The sequence below is a fragment of the Notolepis coatsorum genome (assembly GCF_963971535.1).
Source record: "Notolepis coatsorum genome assembly, chromosome: 14".
Taxonomy (NCBI): Eukaryota; Metazoa; Chordata; class Actinopteri; order Aulopiformes; family Paralepididae; genus Notolepis; species Notolepis coatsorum.
In genome coordinates this window covers 13,350,115-13,369,339 of record NC_140178.1, presented here as the reverse complement: position 1 = coordinate 13,369,339, position 19,225 = coordinate 13,350,115, and the positions used below count along the sequence as shown (strand labels likewise).

At 45.8% G+C, this 19,225-nt stretch overlaps 1 protein-coding gene across 1 annotated transcript in view; it reads right to left on the bottom strand.

The window, feature by feature from the left end:
* Nucleotides 1–452: 452 nt before the first annotated feature.
* Nucleotides 453–19,225, bottom strand: part of ndel1b (nudE neurodevelopment protein 1-like 1b) — a 33,303-nt gene continuing 14,530 nt past the window's right edge. The window contains exons 3-9 of the mRNA XM_084329442.1: nt 15,311–15,464; nt 11,545–11,693; nt 10,230–10,366; nt 8,416–8,577; nt 7,647–7,738; nt 4,639–4,781; nt 453–3,482 (exon numbers count right to left, since the gene is read on the bottom strand). Coding sequence (XP_084185568.1) covers nt 3,392–3,482; nt 4,639–4,781; nt 7,647–7,738; nt 8,416–8,577; nt 10,230–10,366; nt 11,545–11,693; nt 15,311–15,464 — 928 coding nt within the window. The 3' untranslated portion in view covers nt 453–3,391. The remainder of the gene's footprint in view (nt 3,483–4,638; nt 4,782–7,646; nt 7,739–8,415; nt 8,578–10,229; nt 10,367–11,544; nt 11,694–15,310; nt 15,465–19,225) is intronic.

Sequence of the window (19,225 nt, the reverse complement as noted above, 5' to 3'; positions counted from 1 at the left end):
CACGTGTCCCCTCCGGTACATGAGGAGGCAGCTGTCGCATCTTTTCACCTGCACAGCGCGATCTCTCGGTGGCGAGGAGTAACGCGTGGGAGGCTCACGCTGCCCCCGTTGCTTCCTGATTCTGCTGTACAGGCGCACCAACCGACCTGTAGGAGTCGCCGTCCACAACGTCCAATCTCCACCCACCAGCTTTCCCACCCCCTAATACTGCCAATTGTGGTGGTATGAACGACCAGCCAAGCTGGTAGCAATGCCGAGAGCTGGGCTCGAACCCAGCATCTCCTGCGTTAGTGGCGAGCGCCTTGCCCACTGCGCCACTTAGCCGCCCGTTAAAATGTTATGTTTTAAACAAAATATGTGTCCTTGAAACAAGTTAAAATAGCCTACCAAGCGGGGCGGCTAGGTGGCGCAGTGGGCAAGGCGCTCGCCACCAACGCAGGAGATGCTGGGTTCGAAAATTGAAAATGGGGAGAAAAAGTAGTTAAAAAAAAATAGTCTACCAAGCTAGTAGATTAAGAATTAGTAAGCAAGATTTCTTGAAATAAGTAAAAATATCTAGGGTTCTCCCTCTTGATTGGATAAAGTGGGAATGGATACCAGAAAAAGTATCTTCTGTTACTTACTGCTGAGGGACTGGGAGACCCACGTTACGTATTTTAACAATTTATTTAACATATTTTAACAAAGAAAACAGCACTTACAGCACCTTTAACAGAGATGAGAGGTGCGGCGTGAACGCCATATGAATCCTGACATAGGATGTGTAAAAAAAAAAAAAAAATACAATGCTGATGTCAAGTCCACTTGAAAACCGAGAAGCACGTCAAGTCCAAAACGAGCTTCAACAACAACGGTTCCTTAACGAACAAGTGCTGTAGAGACACCACTGACTATATTCACACGGTTCCCGCGGTGGAAAGGAATCCCAACCAGAGCACGACATAAGAGCAAAAACAGCCTATTGTGTGAATATAATCAATGGCCACAGTGCACCAAATATCAGTTCACATAGCCAAAGCTGACCGTCATAACGGTCACTTAAAAAAAATAAAAACAAAATAAAAAAACTGTACCCAGAGTTAAATGCTTGGATTGGTATTATATGGATCATCGGTTACATGGGGTCAATGTCAACCACACAAATTACACTTGCTATGGCTTTGACACGGTTCTTTTAAAGACATAATCTGTAATGCAGTCAAAAGAGCCCCGCTTGGCGCTGAGCTTTAATCTTTTTGTTTTGTTGACTGCACGTGGGTTGGAGTTTAGTGACCTATGTGTCCAGACCTCTCTTGGCAGAGCCTGAGCAACCCCTCCCCTCTATATTCACTGAAATCCAACCCAGCCGTCAAAGACAAAAACAAAGACCGTAAACAAAACGCAGTACCGCGTTGTCGTATTTTGCCTCTAGAGGTCGCTGTTTGACGACACAGATTCTACCTTTAAACTAAAAAGGTCTGAGCGTAGAACCTGTAGCATCGAGAAACGGGCCAGAACTGGAACAGTCGATGCTAGTGACACATCAGGATGAGGTGACCGAGACAGTCTCGTACGAAAACAAACCTTTTACTCTTTTAAAAAAAAGGTGCTGTATGTGGTATTTTACATTTTTAAATGTGTTAAATAGCTCTACATTCCAACAGCCATCACTGATGTAGAGTGTGATCAGTAACATGGGTCTCCCAGTTCCTCCTGCTCTGTAGTAAACACAAAATACACTTTATCCAATCAGGAGAGAGAACCCTAGATATATTATTATTATTATTATTATTATTAGTATTATATTATTTAAAGAAGTCTTGCCAAGCCAAATGTGCTTATAGATTATTTTACAAAGGACACATTTGCTTAAAACTAGTTTTTGTCAAGAATTTCTTTTCAGTGTGGAGTTCTCCCTCCCGATTGGATAAAGTGGGAACGGGATACCAGAACATTTATTTTGTGTTTACTGCAGAACGGAGGGACTGGGAGACCCACGTTACTGACCAGACAATCTACTGTACATCAGTGATGGCTGTCAGAGTGTAGAACTATTATGTAGACCACTTAACAAACAAAGAAATACCACTTACAGCACCTTTAACGTTTAAAAAAAGGCAAAAGTCGTTCCATGAAACGTTGTTGGCGATCCATGAGAACAGGACTAAAGCGACGCCTGGGAGAACCGTTAGTATACACACTACACCATGAGAACCTGTAGTTTACCGTTGGTTTAACCATCGCTACACCAAGGGAAGCAGCTGACATTTCCAAGCTTTAAACCGCAGAGGATCCTTGGAACGCTCTGTAACTGCAGGTAGGTAGGAGACCGGCCCCCCCCCCCTGGGGAGAAGGACTGTACTGTGGCTACATGGCTTTAAAACAAGTCACATTCATTTCAGTCATTCTTGTGGAAACGAGGGGGGTGCAACACCCTCACCTCTCCTCCCCCCTCGCGTCTCACAAAACACACGTGCAAGAAAGAAAGAAAAAAAAACAAAAGGAGAAATATTGCATCTTAAAGCATACGGCAACATAAGAGTCATTTGCTTTGAACGTATCCCCTTTTTCTTTTTTTAAATATTTAATACAAACACATTCTAAATAGAAAGTAGGTTTTACTTGTGCAATAAAACGTGAACGAAGAAGAGAAGAGAAGTCGAGGGGAAGCTGCGGTCAAGGAGACCTTTGTCTGGAATAGTAGTTTTCAGCTTTTTTTTCAAAACAGTGGAACCAGAGTAGATAATGGCCACCGCTGGGGAGCAGGAGGTCTAGAGAGCAACACGTTCACACCGGCGCGGTACGCTAACGGTACGCTAACGGTACAGTACTGTACTGTACAAGCTAGGCACATGCTTGTGTGCGGGGTAGCTACAGCACGCACACACACATACATACACACTTAAAGCTGCAAAAAAAACTGAGCATGTCAATTGTTCAGTCAAGTCTCTCTCTTACCACACACATCCACTCAAAAACGCTAAACCTCTCAAAACATGCGCTCTCGCACACACACGCACACACGCTTCCTCAAATACATACTCAAACACACACACACGCTTCCTCAAATACATACTCATGTACAAACACACGCGCGCACACACACGCTTCCTCAAATACATACTCAAACACACACACGCACTTCCTCAAATACATACTCAAACACACACACACGCTTCCTCAAATACATACTCATGTACAAACACACGCGCGCACACACACACGCTTCCTCAAATACATACTCATGTACAAACACACGCGCACACACACACACACATACACGCTTCCTCAAATACATACTCATGTACAAACACACAATGTAACGGTCTTTCAAGTGTCCTCTCTGTTCCCTGGTCCTGTGGGGGGGATAGGAGCTTGGGTGGAAGTCAGGGTGGCGCAGCAAGGAGCAGCCTCACACACTGAGGGGGAGGAGGCCGGGTGGGGAGACGGCTCTGGTCGCCGCCATGGAGGTCAGAGAACTGTGGTCCAATCCGTTCACAGTCCTGCAGGGCGTGGTAGAGGGAACGATCCGGGAGAGGAAAACACAACAAATACACATAAAACACAAGTAAGTCTCTCGCATTAAGTTAGTTTATGTTTTCGTTTTTTTTATTTTTACTCCGGGATAATCAAAAGATTTTGTTGAATGTAAATGTGCTGGAGTTTAGCTAATGAGCTAGTTTTCATCTGCAGTCCCTGCCTGTCTAACATGCATGTCTTTTTAGATTAGATTCAAATGTATCGTCATCATGCAGCACAAGTACAGTACAACGAAAAGAAGTTTGGCATCCAACCAGACTGCACATGTAACAGTAAAGTGCAATAGTAATATACAATGTACAGGTGATTAAACTGGGTATAAATTAGTACTACTGAGTATAGTGCTAATCAGATGTATGTACAGAGTTTGTATATAATATCCATCTTTCGGTGTTGGATTAAACCCTGCAGCAGCTCGACTGGAGAGAAGCTCAGAGGACCAGTCCAGACCAGCAACAGTATGTTTGACTGGAGAGGAGCTCAGAGGACCAGTCCAGACCAGCGACAGTATGTTTGACTGGAGAGGAGCTCAGAGGACCAGTCCAGACCAGCAACAGTATGTTTGACTGGAGAGGAGCTCAGGTGACCAGTCCAGACCAGCAGCAGTATGTTTGACTGGAGAGGAGCTCAGAGGACCAGTCCAGACCAGCAGCAGTATGTTTGACTGGAGAGGAGCTCAGAGGACCAGTCCAGACCAGCAGCAGTATGTTTGACTGGAGAGGAGCTCAGCGGACCAGTCCAGACCAGCAGCAGTATGTTTGACTGGAGAGGAGCTCAGGTGACCAGTCCAGACCAGCAACAGTATGTTTGACTGGAGAGGAGCTCAGAGGACCAGTCCAGACCAGCAACAGTATGTTTGACTGGAGAGGAGCTCAGAGGACCAGTCCAGACCAGCAGCAGTATGTTTGACTGGAGAGGAGCTCAGAGGACCAGTCCAGACCAGCAACAGTATGTTTGACTGGAGAGGAGCTCAGAGGACCAGTCCAGACCAGCAACAGTATGTTTGACTGGAGGAGCTCAGAGGACCAGTCCAGACCAGCAGCAGTATGTTTGTGCGATGCGCTAAATAAGGCTGCAGCTACATTCATCCGTCAATGAACGCATAGAAAATTTACTCACGTTTTGTCGTAGTAAGTTGTATGTAAGTGGGAGAACTTTATAGCGTTGCCGTTGATGAGGGTGCCATTAGCCAGGGAATAGGTTTTCCTCCCTGCCTGGTCCTTGGAGAAGTTCCTACAGGCAGCTAGCTTGGACTCCAAAGCCTAACGAGAGGACAGAAATAAAACAATGTCAATTTACAAATTGTGAACAACAAGTCAGCAGGAAGGGTACAACTCCGGCAGCTAAGGGTCAGTAACATTGTTCGTCAAACAGTGTCGAACGCGAGTGTTATACTCAGAGTGCATAGTAGTGTAGACATATTAGCATGATAAGAAGGTTAATTTTTCCCCCAGATATTGTTTGAAGATGTGCGTTTTTAGTCGCCGGTGGATAATTGGGCGGGTTTCAGCTGGCCTGTCCCGACTGTGGTGGGATATTTGTTCCACCATTGTGGAGCGAGGACCGAGAATAGCCGGGTTCTCTTTGATGACCCCCTCGGATAGGAGTGGGTCTGAGGCGGCCAGAAGATGCGGAGGGGTCTTGAGGGTGTGTAGTTAGAAGATGCAGAGCGGAGGGGTCTTGAGGGTGTGTAGTTAGAAGATGCAGAGCGGAAGGGTCTTGAGGGGGTGTAGTTAGAAGATGCAGAGCGGAGGGGTCTTGAGGGGGTGTAGTTAGAAGATGCAGAGCGTAGGGGTCTTGAGGGTGTGTAGTTAGAAGATGTAGAATGTAGGAGTCTTGAGGGGGTGTAGTTAGAAGATGCAGAATGTAGGGGTCTTGAGGGAGTGTAGTTAGAAGATGCAGAGCATAGGGGTCTTGAGGGTGTGTAGTTAGAAGATGCAGAGCATAGGGGTCTTGAGGGTGTGTAGTTAGAAGATGCAGAGCGTAGGGGTCTTGAGGGTGTGTAGTTAGAAGATGCAGAGCGGAGGGGTCTTGAGGGTGTGTAGTTAGAAGATGCAGAGCATAGGGGTCTTGAGAGTGTGTAGTTAGAAGATGCAGAGCGGAGGGGTCTTGAGGGTGTGTAGTTAGAAGATGCAGAGTGTAGGGGTCTTGAGGGTGTGTAGTTAAGAGACCATTGACCGGAGGTAGGAGGGAGCCGTTCCCTTCGCTGCACGGTATGCAGGTCAAGGACCTTGAAACAGATTTGTGTGGCAATGGGAAGCCAGTGTAGCTCTCTGAGAAGTGGGGTGACGTGGGCTGACTTTGGTGGCTTGTTTAACATTACAGACAGCTCCATTTATTTGTCCTATGATGCACTGGGTTGTCTTACTTTGATACAGTACCTACAGTAGTCATTTAGCTGATGCTTTTATCAAAAAGAAAGTTATGTACAAGTCAGCAGGAAGGGTACAACTCTGGCAGCTAAGAGTAAGTAAGATTGTTCATCAAACAGTGTCGAACTTGAATGCATAGTAGTACAGACATATTAGCATAGTATGTAGTAATATAGGCAAGGCAGATTACTTAGTAGCAAAGTGCGTCAGTACTGAACACACAGAGAGGAGACTGGTGTATATCTTCTTGTCTCTCTCTGGAAAAGACGGTAAGCTAATTTCTCAAAATGTTAGCGTGTTCCTTTAAAGAGAAACGTTGCGTTTGCATAAAGAGATGTTTGCCACATTGGTAAGAACTTTAGCTAAAAAGCTGAAGCCAAACTGCTATTGCCCTTAATTGCGTCGTCAAACTTGGGTGGTAAAGAGCTCGTCACAAAACAAATCACACTCCTTTGACTTCTACTTGAGGGCATGCGGTCATGTTATCTAACCATCACACTCTCTAACCTGTTGCTCTTTGAGTTCCTTGCACAGGACGGCGCGTCTGTCGACCAGATACTTTGCCAAGTGGGACGTGTTGACTCCCCTGGTCTGTGTGGGTTTAAAGGAGCAATAGGCGAACGTTGATTTTGGGCAGAACTTAGAAATATCTTTAAATCCTTAAAGCGAATTCACAGAAAACACCCTTCCCGATGCGATTATGTACGCATGCAACTGTTATGTGTCACTAGATGGTTTGATAAGACAGCTCGCTCGTTCCAATCATTTGACTTGGTCATTCGTTTGATTGGATGTCGTTGTTTTAGCTCCTGCCCCTTACCGGAACAATATATACTACTTTGTGCCCTACTTTGTTTACTTGTTTATTGCACAATGTCTCTCTATTGGTTGGATTCTTATTATATATTATTACTATTGTATTATGCACATCGTTGCGGGCAAGACTTCCCGCATTTCACTGTATACCTGTATGCCGTGACAAATAAAACTCTTTTATCTTGTGTGTATATATATATATATATATATATATATATATATATATATATTAAAAAAAAAATGTCGTCAAACGAATATCGAAAAAAGATTATGTTGCCAAAAATCTGCCTATTGATCCTTTAACCTCTGAACAGCTGGGGTACCGTGTACGGGCCGACGTGCCCGTGCGCGGAACGCGCGCAAGTCACGGCACTTTGCGAGCGTCTAGCCGCGGCTCGGGCTGCATTTTTCGCCGAACATATACCGTTCGAAAGATCTATTTGTTGCCGTTCGAACGCCACCTCACTTGACCAAATCCGTGCCTCGGTTCTCAAGTTAAGCCCACTATACTTGCAGGAAGCAGAGTGCTGTGCGCACACTAGCAGGAAGAGTCCGAGAGCTGATTAATGGGCTGATACGAGTCCCTCGAGCTCTTTAAAAGTAAAAGATAATTTGTAAAGTGTCCTATCTCCTATTTCTCCTATCAGCACCCGTTTAATCAACCAAACAGATGAATCTTCGACCTCGAACACTAGGGATGGGCACAAGTAATGTTTTCCCAGATCGAGTACTCGCAGGAATTACTCGAGTAGCGATCGAGCAATTGTTTAGGGAAATCTATTGTTAGAACGCATCATAAAATGGGGTATAGTACCGCTTTTAATGGCAGGGTATTGAGATACCTTTCCACTACTACTCCCAAAGGCCAAATGGAACAGACAACAACAGCAGCATTTGAGTAAAGGAACGAAAATACATTAAACTCGGTAAAATACCTACCCCAACTTTCCTCAGTAAGTCCCCGACAATATTCAGGGCAGAGATTCTAGCAGAGGGGGTGAGGGGAGAGCTGCCACAGCCGTTGGTCAACGCTAGAGGAGGAGGAAGGTGCAAACAAAGACATAATTGAATACAAATGTTACCAGAATTTAATCAGTCATTCAAAACATGATAGACATGATTTTTATCATGTCTATTTTATTATCTATTCTATTTGTATTTTTTGCACAATCAAGGTGGGCATGGCCACCTTCATTTCACTATTATGTCTTGTGTATGTATGTGACGAATAAACCTCTTGAATCTTGAACATATCAGTGCCCATATTCATCAAATAAAAAAAACTCTAATTTGTAAGATTTTATTGTGTGTTATCAATACTTAGTTAAACATTATAAACTAAACGTGTAAGATCCATTTTATAGGTTGCAGTACAGAGTAGCTTAAGTTTCACTTTCATTTAGAGTAGATTTGACTTTGCGTGAAGGAGAGAAAGGAGGCTCTAGAGACGACATGAGAGGTTACACAACGATGGCAGAGGATTTGGAAATATTTAGGATTAAACCCTGCATCAGATCGACTGCAGAGGAGCTCAGAGGACCAGTCCAGACACAGCAACCGTATTTAAAAACGTAAAACGTTTTATCGTAACGTTGAATTATCGTAGTTTTATTGTAGTCGTGATAGTAATTCCACATTCTTTACGTGCAAATGTAAAAGTAAAGTGCAACAGTAATATACATATACAATACATGAGGGTGACTCTCACCTTTAGGGCCAATGAAGGGGTGCTCCAACCCATTCCCAACCGGCGTGGCAGGGAGGGACAGCGAGGCCGGGACCACCGAGTCGTCGATATCCGAGGTGGGCGAGCTGGGTGCCGACATCCTGTCTGTGCTCCTCTCCCGTACGGCCAGCTCCTGCCTCAGGTCTGCAAGGGACAGACACGTGGCGAGACGTTGCCGATTAAAACACATGCTACTCACCACCAGGGGTGTAAAGATTACCCAGAAATTATACTTAAGTGAAATTATGGGTACAGTCTCAAAATCGTACTCAAGTAAAAGTCAAGAGTATCTGGCTAAAAACACACTTGAGTAAAAGTCAAAAAGTTTCTACTTTTAAATGTACTTGAGTACTAACAAGTAAAAGATCCCCGCTTTCTAGTCTTGCGCAAGGACCAATCAGCATGGGTATGGGCAGGTACATTTTCCATTGATGGGGATTTGATTGGCTGTTTTTAAATAAAGTGTGGCCGGAGGATTAATAATGTTAACGTTAGTTCGGCCAGAGAAACAAATATATATACGAATTAAAATGGTTGGACCTGCGAGATTTGTACTTTGTAGGTAAGGGGTAAAAAGGTTTTTTTTTCTCTCTGAAATGTAATTGAGTAAAAGTACAAGTATACAAACCTAATAATACTATAAGTATTGCAACGAAGTACAATTACTCAAGTACTTTACACCCCTGCCCACCACTGTGTCCTTCTCCGGTTGAAAGGCGTAACTGTCGTTGGTATTAGTTTATCTTTAATGCCCTTATTGGTAAACTCCCCCCTTGGAAGTCTTGGAACCTATTCTACACGTTCAAATGACTGGCTGGTTCTTAGGGTTCCTCCAGTTTGCTGTAAACTAGGAAAACCTGGAACGCCCTCCGACTGACTCTGAAGAAGGTTCTTAATTCAGTTTGCTGCATTTACAAGTATGATCTCCGACCACTGTGTTTTTCGACTGGTAATTTTCTATTGTTTATTCTTATTAGTTTAAATTATTTGTGTGATGAAATTGCTGATAAACTGTCTTGTTGTTTTGTAAGCTGGTCATCGCTGTAAATAAGGGTAACTAACCTCAGTGTCTCACAGGTTGAAATAAAGGTTTGAGCAAACAGTAACATCAGGTGAGTCAGTTCTGCGTGGAGTCACACATGTCCCTCACGTACCCCACGCCTCATCCCTCAGTCACACACGCCCCTCACGTACCCCACGCCTCATCCCTCAGTCACACACGCCCCTCACGTACCCCACGCCTCATCCCTCAGTCACACACGCCCCTCACGTACCCCACGCCTCATCCCTCAGTCACACACGCCCCTCACGTACCCCACGCCTCATCCCTCAGTCACACACGCCCCTCACGTACCCCACGCCTCATCCCTCAGTCACACACGCCCCTCACGTACCCCACGCCTCATCCCTCAGTCACACACGCCCCTCACGTACCCCACGCCTCATCCCTCAGTCACACACGCCCCTCACGTACCCCACGCCTCATCCCTCAGTCACACACGCCCCTCACGTACCCCACGCCTCATCCCTCAGTCACACACGCCCCTCACGTACCCCACGCCTCATCCCTCAGTCACACACATGTCCCTCACGTACCCCACGCCTCATCCCTCAGTCACACACGCCCCTCACGTACCCCACGCCTCATCCCTCAGTCACACATGTCCCTCACGTACCCCACGCCTCATCCCTCAGTCACACACGCCCCTCACGTACCCCACGCCTCATCCCTCAGTCACACATGCCCCTCACGTACCCCACGCCTCATCCCTCAGTCACACACGCCCCTCACGTACCCCGCGCTTCATCCTTCAGCCTCTGCACGGAGACGAGGAGAGTCTCCTTCTCGTCCAGCTCGCTCTCCAGGAAGGCGTTTCTCTCGATGGCCTGGTTCAAACGGCCCTCGAAGTCCTCCAGAGACACTATCGTAGCCCTGTGAGTAGAGGGCGAGGTGGAGGGTGAGGGTCAGGTAAAGGGTGAGGTGGAGGGTGAGGGTCAGGTAAAGGGTGAGGTGGAGGGTGAGGGTCAGGTAAAGGGCGAGGTGGAGGGTGAGGGTCAGGTAAAGGGTGAGGTGGAGGGTGAGGCTATCAGGAAGTGCTGGCAGTAATGTACAGCCATCGTCATGTTTAGTCAAAGGTGTAACTACATTACTAGGCTGCATCATCCTGACTGCCAGGGAAGTTGCTTCTCAACTCTTTAAAACACTAGGATTGTCCCAAACTAAAGACATTCTTAGAAGAAAAAAATGCTGTCGACAATTGAATAGATGTTTTAAGAGATAAATCTGTACACAAGGTATCTGCAGGTTTCAACAAAGTTAAATTTAAGACTTTTTTTAAATACCACCTAGAGCTAAATTTAATACCAATTTCTTGATCATACTAGCAAAAAAACACATAGCGACACTGAACCGGCGGCTGCACCAATTTAAATTCTCACACGTTTCATACAAGCTCCCGGTAGCCCCGCAATAAAACAACGACAAAAACATTTCATATATTTAATATTTCATCTCCCGACAGCCGGGCTCTGCCCCCCAAAAATGCAATACCTGTGCAAATAAAATGTAAGACTTTTTAATACCCTGCAGATACCGTGTATACAACTGTGTTTTCCAAATTATTGTCCTTGAGAATGCGATTATGCCAAAGGGCCCTTGTTAAATCTAGTACTTATAAAAAAGCCATAGTTAACTAAGCTGGCACGCTCTGATGAAGGTGCTCCTCGCTGAAACCATAGTAACGTGATGTAAAAAGTGACTTGTTCTTTTACACTAATCCAGGGTTCCCAGACATTGCAAAATGAAATTCAAGGACCTTCAAGTACTTTCCGATGCACTATTTTTCAGGAACAAAACTTTCAATGCGAATGGTTGGAATTAAGGACTTTTTAAGCACCTTGTTAAAAAAAGGGCTGTTTTCAAGGAATTCCAGGCCTTGCCTCTTTTTTTGGGACAAAAATCAAGCACTTTAAGCACTTCAAGGACCTTGTGCGAACCCTGCTATTAACTGGAGATGCTGGACTACAAGCAGACCCCCCCCCCCCCCTGGTAAGTATGTTAACAGGAGAGACGGGTCCTATAGTGAGGTGCTCCCCTGCCCCCAGGCTGACCTCTTGGCTCTCTCCAGGTCGTCGTTAGCCTGTTCCAGCTCGCGGACGTATTTGTGGAGCTGCTCCTTGATGCTGCGGATCTGGCCCAGGTCGTCCTCCAGGACGTTGATCTGCTTGTAACTCTGGGCGTACTGCTGCTCCAGCTTCTCCTGAGGACGAGAGAGGAGAGAAGAGAGAAGAGAGAAGAGAGAAGAGAGAAGAGAGAAGAGAGAAGAGAGAAGAGAGAGAGAGAGAGGGAGGAGAGAGAGAGAGAGAAAGAAAGAAAGAGGGAGAAAGAGAGAGACCGAGAGAGGTGAGAGAGAGACAATGAGAATGAGTGAGCGCAGGGAAACTAGGACAAACGAGGTAGCAATATGTTATGTTCAATGCTCAGGGCTTTCCCCAAACACTGTTCTAAGGGCACAGTGCCACCAGGACCACGTGCAGCACCACCATGTGTTTATATATAGAGACTTTTTCTTGCAGTGAAAGCTTGAGGCTTAGAAACAGACGCATCATTGTCTAATCATGCGATTGCTCCGTCCTCCGGTGCATGCGCTTCTGTGTTCTGTTCAACATTAAAACTATTGTGCAACCTTGATATGATTTAATTGAATTTTATCATGTGCTTATTTTTTATTCTTTTTTTTTTATCCACTTTTTCTCCTTATTTTTCTCCCATCCCAATTTCGTATAATCGCCAATTCTCCCTTCAATTCTCCCCTCCCCTGTATCGAACGTTGCTAGACTATGCCTCCCACTGGTCGGCTGCAGTGAGGACGAAGCCTTGCATCACGTGTCCCCTCCGGTACATCTTTTCACCTGTACAGCGCGATCTCTCAGTGGCGAGGAGTAACGCGTGGGAGGCTCACGCTGCCACCGTTACTTCCTGATTCTGCTGTACAGGCGCACCAACCGACCTGTAGGAGTCGCTGTCCACAACGTCCAATCCCCACCCACCAGCTTTCCCACCCCCTAACACTGCCAATTGTGTTAGTATGACCGACCAGCCAAGCCGGTAGCAACGCCGAGAGCTGGGCTAGAAACCCAGCATCTCCTGCGTTAGTGGCGAGCGCCTTGCCCACTGCGCCGCCCCCTTATTTTTTATTCATGATGCAGACATAACGTGAAACAACTGAATGAGAACCGTCAATGTCTGTATACTGTGTGGGCTGTGAGATACCCGGGATTAATAAAGTATCTGTCTATCTATCTATCTAACCGTATGCACTGTACTTAAATAACTTATTTGGAACTTACCCTTGTGTTTGAAGGGTATTGAAATTATGTTTTTAAGTTCCAGGAAATTACTGTGCAAATGTCTTTCTTTATTGTCCATTTCTTTGCCCCCCCCCCCCCCCCCCCCCTCAGGACCACCCCCTAGCTGTGACTCAGATCCTGGGGAAAGCCCTGACGCCAATACGGCTATTGTGACACTTCCTGAATCATAGGACGTTGCTAGCAAAGACATTTTTGGGGCATCGCTGGGTTTTTAAATCACAACAGTCACTGGTCTCCATTGTTCTCCAGATAGGAGAGCAGCTCCTCTGGCTGTGGGGGTCAGTGGCAGGGCCGCGTGCCAGGAGCCCCCGCAGCACAAAGACAGCAGAGCAGTGACTCATGGTCCCTCCAGGACCCGTTTACCCCCTCAGCCTCCTCTGCTGCTGCATCCACTACATCCACCCTCACAGCTTCCTTTGCTGCAGAACTACCATGAATGTCTGACCACTAAGTGCGTCTGACTCTTAACCATCAAAACCTGCACGGACAACAACGTATGACGTATATTAGGGGTGCACCGATGTATCGGTCGGGTATCGGTATCGGCCGATAAGTGCCTTGTTGACTGAAGCTCGAATGTGCCGATGGCAGTAGCCGATAAATATCCATCAATTTGTGTAGCGTCAAGACAAAAAAAAGTTCACTCTCGACCTGCACAACGCCGTCCCCAGTCCCCCCCACACACACACACAAAAGCTACTGCATCAAAGTTACTACTTATGATTAACAAGGCATTCGTTTTGTGGCATTAACGTTATATAGTTAGTGTTACACGTTCAATAACATCAGCATATTATTTACCCGAACGTAGCAAGCGTTCATACTAGCTCAGTTCCTTCCGTTGCTCACAGAGCCCTGAGTTTTACCCATTCTGCAATCTGTTAATAACGTTTTCAATCAGACACATGTATAGAAAGGCTTTGTTTTATTATAACATTAGTTGCAGTAAAATCATTATGCGTCATTTAAGTCATCCTGCGGAGCTAAAAGCTAAACGTCAGCCGCGCCGCCATTGTTGTTGTTGTAGAAAACCTCTCTCGTCAACTCAAAATCAATGGCGGACAAAAGCCGAAGTAAAAAATTTATACCGCTTGCCGATTGGTGGTAACAGCAGAGGCGGGTGCAAGCGGTGTGTGACGTAATTGGCAGAATCGACTGTCAATCAAAATTTCATTGGTTGAGACAATATTATCTAGCTGCAGCCCAGCAGGTAGACCATGCTGGGAGAACTAGTGTCCCTGCAGAACATACTGGGAGAGAGATAGTGCTATTTCTTGATGTTTCCTTTTTTAAGTAAGTAAAGAGGCCTATGTTCATATCGGTGAGCACAATTTGTAACACAAATATACAGTCGTTTCATAAAAAAAAATTAAAAAAAAAGAATATTGCAATTTTTTTTTAATATACAAAAAAAATTGTTGCCACAAATATCGGAATCGGTATTGGTATCGGCCGATTGTGTTAGTTGAACAATCGGTATCGGTGGCAAATTTTCATATCGGTGCATCCCTAACGTATATCGTGCTAGTTAGGGTACTTTGTGTATACTGCACCTTGTGTACCGTTTACTTTTACTCATAGTATACATTTAGATGCAAATTCTTCATTGCCTATATTTATTGTAACATACATACATATATATATACCCCATGCTGCTATGACGCCCCCCAGATTTCAGATGGCAGGAATCAGAGTGCGGAGCTGCTGAGTGTTCCAGCCCGACGTCTGAGGCCTGCAATGATGAAGAACCCGTCTTGTTTCGCAACACGAGATCAATGCGTTTGGTAGTTTTTCTATTTTCTCTCTCCTGATCCCGACATCCTATTACAGAGAGACCTGGAGGATTAGCCAAGACCCGTGTCTTTATCCACTCCTCTGTGACATATAGCAGGGAGGACATGGGCCTGTGTTGCCAGTTCTCCCAACAGAGAGGATGTGTGACGTGAACCAACAACTCATTATTCTCCAAACGGTCCAACCCGTAGACCCCAGAGAGAGGGAGCGAGAGAGAGAGAGAGAGAGAGAGATATAGCCTCTATTAGCCTCCAGTAAGGATGAAACGGTTACTGGTTTTAATGATGACCACGGTAAAATTCCTTAACGGTTAGTAATACCATTCACATTTTAATTATCGTTAAAAAACTGTGTTTGATTACAGCGCTTTGAAAAACTCATGTAATGGTAAACACTGTCCAGACTGTCCAGCATCAACCAGAGATGTCTCCCAGACTCAGGGGCAGCCTGGTGGGGTCGACATGGCGGAATGCAGGCCGAGCTCCGGAGATTGTTTGTGTGTGGCGTATTTAGGTTTTTATAACAGTGCTAAGGGAAACTTGGATCAATAATTTAAAAAAAAATTCAGCACAAAACCACGATAAGTATTTTATTACTTACTTAATTACATTTTTCTTTTCACAGCAAATTCTTTGTTTTTGTTATTTGACTCCTTCCTTCGTTTACCTTGAGGTTCTCCGCCTCGCTCTTCAGCCTCTGGTTCTTTATTTACCTTGAGGTTCTCCGCGTCGCTCTTCAGCCTCTGGTTCTCCACCTGCAGGTCTCGTAGGCGGTGCTCCGCCTGGCTCAGCTGGGCCTCCAGCTCCGCCTCCAGCTCCCTGCTGCCCTCCTGGAACTCCTGCAGCTCCTCCTGGGCATCATGGAGGCTGCACCACACACACACACACACACACACACACACACAACAGGGACACACACACACACACACACACACACACACAGAGGAGAGAGACATAAACAGAGAGTCACATACCAGCCGACCCGGTCACTGTCCCCACCAATGGTTTCTATGGCGCCGACCTGCCTGAATGGCATTGAGCCGTTAGTCTAGAACGGTTGGGTGCTTTTGTCCCGTAAGATGAGGCGGGGTCACACGGGGTCACACACGTTCTGGGCGCTTTTATTCTCTCAACGGTCAAAAATAAAAACCCACGGCCAGCGTACAGTAGCCAGATTCAAAAGGCCCGGTGGGATATTTACTGGTCCGTATTTAGCCCTACTCCCCGCTCTAAATAGAAAATAGCGTGCAGGTCAGCGTGTCGAGACAGGGCGTCCGAAAATAGCTCTGAAAAGAGAAGGCCGTTAACCGGAGGATTAGCGAGCCGGGCAGGTTCAGCAGGCCTGCTGTTTGTGTGTCCTCCGCGGGGCAAGGGGTCAGAGGTCAGAGGTCACCAGAGGACTGGGAGACTAAAGGGAATCTCTGGAGGTTGGAATGAGGAAGAGGATATGAGGTAAGACAGTGGGGTCGGGTCCGTCCAGACGCACAGAGAAGCTTCCGGTGAAACAAACACAGGATGAACCGCTGTCTCGGTCCCACTCAGGCTTTAGATTAGATTCAAATGTATCGTTGTCATACAGCAAAAGTGTACAGTACAACGGAAATAAGTTTCAAGTCAAGAGTTTTATTTGTCACGGCATACAAGCATACAGTGAAATGTGGGGGGGGTCATGCCCGCAGCGATCGTGCAATAATACAAGTAATAAGAATAGGAATGAGAATAAGACATTTGTGCAATAATACAAGTAATAACAGGTATAATGTACATAAAGTTTACAAAAAGCATGGTAAGACATGCTAAGGTCCTGCGATAGTGCAATACAATGTTAGCTACGGATTAGGCACTGGGTCTTATGTACACTACTATACAATGCTATACTATACAATTCACAGTTATACTACTATGTGTCCTTATGCTATCTTGCTATATCCATCTATTTACTATACAAGAACCGCTCCCGTTCTTTAAAAAAGATTTAAGTTACCTTTTCATTTTGTAAAGTGACCGTTGAGTGTGAGCGTGTGCAGCATATGTGTGTGTGTGTTCATGCTAAAGTGACTGTTAGTGTGAAAGCGGCACGGTGGTGTAGTGGTTAACACTGTCGCCTCACAGCAAGAAGGTCCAGGGTTCGATTCCCGCTTGGGGACCAGGTTTCCATGATGCCAGTTACCCAGGTGGGGTATCTCCCAGGCCTTTCTGTGTGGAGTTTGCATGTTCTCCCCGTGCTCGCAAGGGTTCCCCCCCCCGATAAGATAAACCCAATGGAAAAACATGCACAACAATAGATCGCTAACGCCGTGGCGTCCTTGACGAAGACGGACAGGAGCACTTGGATTGGTCCCCTGGCGCGGCTCACGTTGACGCCTGTCTGCTCCCGGCTGCCCTTGGGGGGGAAGGACGACGGGATGGGTTAATCGCAGATACAAATTGCATGCATGCATCGCATGTGTGCCGATTGATGACCTCGGAGTAGGTCCTAAATTATAATTATTACAGTGTGTGTTTTATGTGTGCTTGTGTGTAGAGAGTTCAGTGTTCAAGACTCCGATGGCCTGGGGGAAGAAGCTGAGCTGAAGTCTCATGTTTGGCGTCCAACCAGAGTGCAAATGTAACCATAAAGTGCAATAGCAATACACAATGTACAGGTGATTAAACTGGGTATAAAATATATAAATGAGTACTAATAGTGCTAATCAGATGTAGTGTACAGAGTTGTAGTATTAATATGCAGTGATACAGGTATAACTTTAGACACTATGGTAGTAAGTCATACTGATCAGCAGTGTAACTAGTAAAGAGTAGGTAAGGGATGTATAGATATAGTATCTACAGATATGTCAAACTGATTATATGCATTACAATGATATAAGGATTATATTATTGTACATGCTATCAAGGATTATATGCAGGTATATTCAGACAGATATGTACTATATATGCAGTAAATATATATATAAATAGTTAAATACATATATATACAGCACTGTTGTACATCGAGTTATATGGGTAGACTATAGTACGGAGGACGGAGGTAGGTTAGTTATGATCATCATTCATACAGTCAGACTTGGTGGCAGATCAGATGTATGTTTGTGTGGTGTAACTTGTAACTCATAATGTCACGGGCTCAGACGGTACGGAGATCAGATTGCCGGGTGAAGGGCCTCACAGTGGCTCTGCCTCGGGAGCCTTGGATCTGTTGTTGCGCTGCCAGGCCATTCCACACATACCAACACCACCATGCAGGCTGCTTCATCAGCACAGCGGACCACACAGCTGCCCTGTTCAACAGTTCTGACTTAACCAGTACAACAGCTCTTCAACCGCTACCGATAACCAGGTCTGAGACACGCAAATAATAACCAGGCCCGAGACACGCAAATAATAACCAGGCCCGAGACACACGCAAATAATAACCAGGCCCGAGACACACGCAAATAATAACCAGGCCTGAGACACGCAAATAATAACCAGGCCCGAGACACAAATAATGACCAGGCCTGAGACACGCAAATAATAACCAGGCCCGAGACACAAATAATAACCAGGCCTGAGACACACGCAAATAATAACCAGGCCCGAGACACGCAAATAATAACCAGGCCCGAGACACGCAAATAATAACCAGGCCCGAGACACGCAAATAATAACCAGGCCCGAGACACGCAAATAATAACCAGGCCCGAGACACGCAAATAATAACCAGGCCCGAGACACGCAAATAATAACCAGGCCCGAGACACGCAAATAATAACCAGGCCCGAGACACGCAAATAATAACCAGGCCCGAGACACGCAAATAATAACCAGGCCTGAGACACGCAAATAATAACCAGGCCTGAGACACGCAAATAATAACCAGGCCTGAGACACGCAAATAATAACCAGGCCCGAGACACGCAAATAATAACCAGGCCCGAGACACGCAAATAATAACCAGGCCCGAGACACGCAAATAATAACCAGGCCCGAGACACGCAAATAATAACCAGGCCTGAGACACGCAAATAATAACCAGGCCTGAGACACGCAAATAACCAGGCCTGAGACACGCAAATAATAACCAGGCCCGAGACACGCAAATAATAACCAGGCCCGAGACACACGCAAATAATAACCAGGCCCGAGACACACGCAAATAATAACCAGGCCCGAGACACGCAAATAATAACCAGGCCCGAGACACGCAAATAATAACCAGGCCCGAGACACGCAAATAATAACCAGGCCCGAGACACGCAAATAACCAGGCCTGAGACACGCAAATAATAACCAGGCCTGAGACACGCAAATAATAACCAGGCCCGAGACACGCAAATAATAACCAGGCCTGAGACACGCAAATAATAACCAGGCCTGAGACACGCAAATAACGAGGCCTGAAAGTTTCTGAAACACACAAAATAACCAGACCTGAGACACGCAAATAACCAGGCTTGAGAGAGACACAAATAACCAGGCTTGAGAGAGACACAAATAACCAGGCTTGAGAGAGACACAAATATCCGCAAATAGCCAGGCCTGAGACACGCAAATAAACAGGCCTGAAACACACAAATAACCAGGCCTGAGATATACAAATAACCAGACAGAAACACACAAGTAACCAGGCCTGAGACGCACAAATA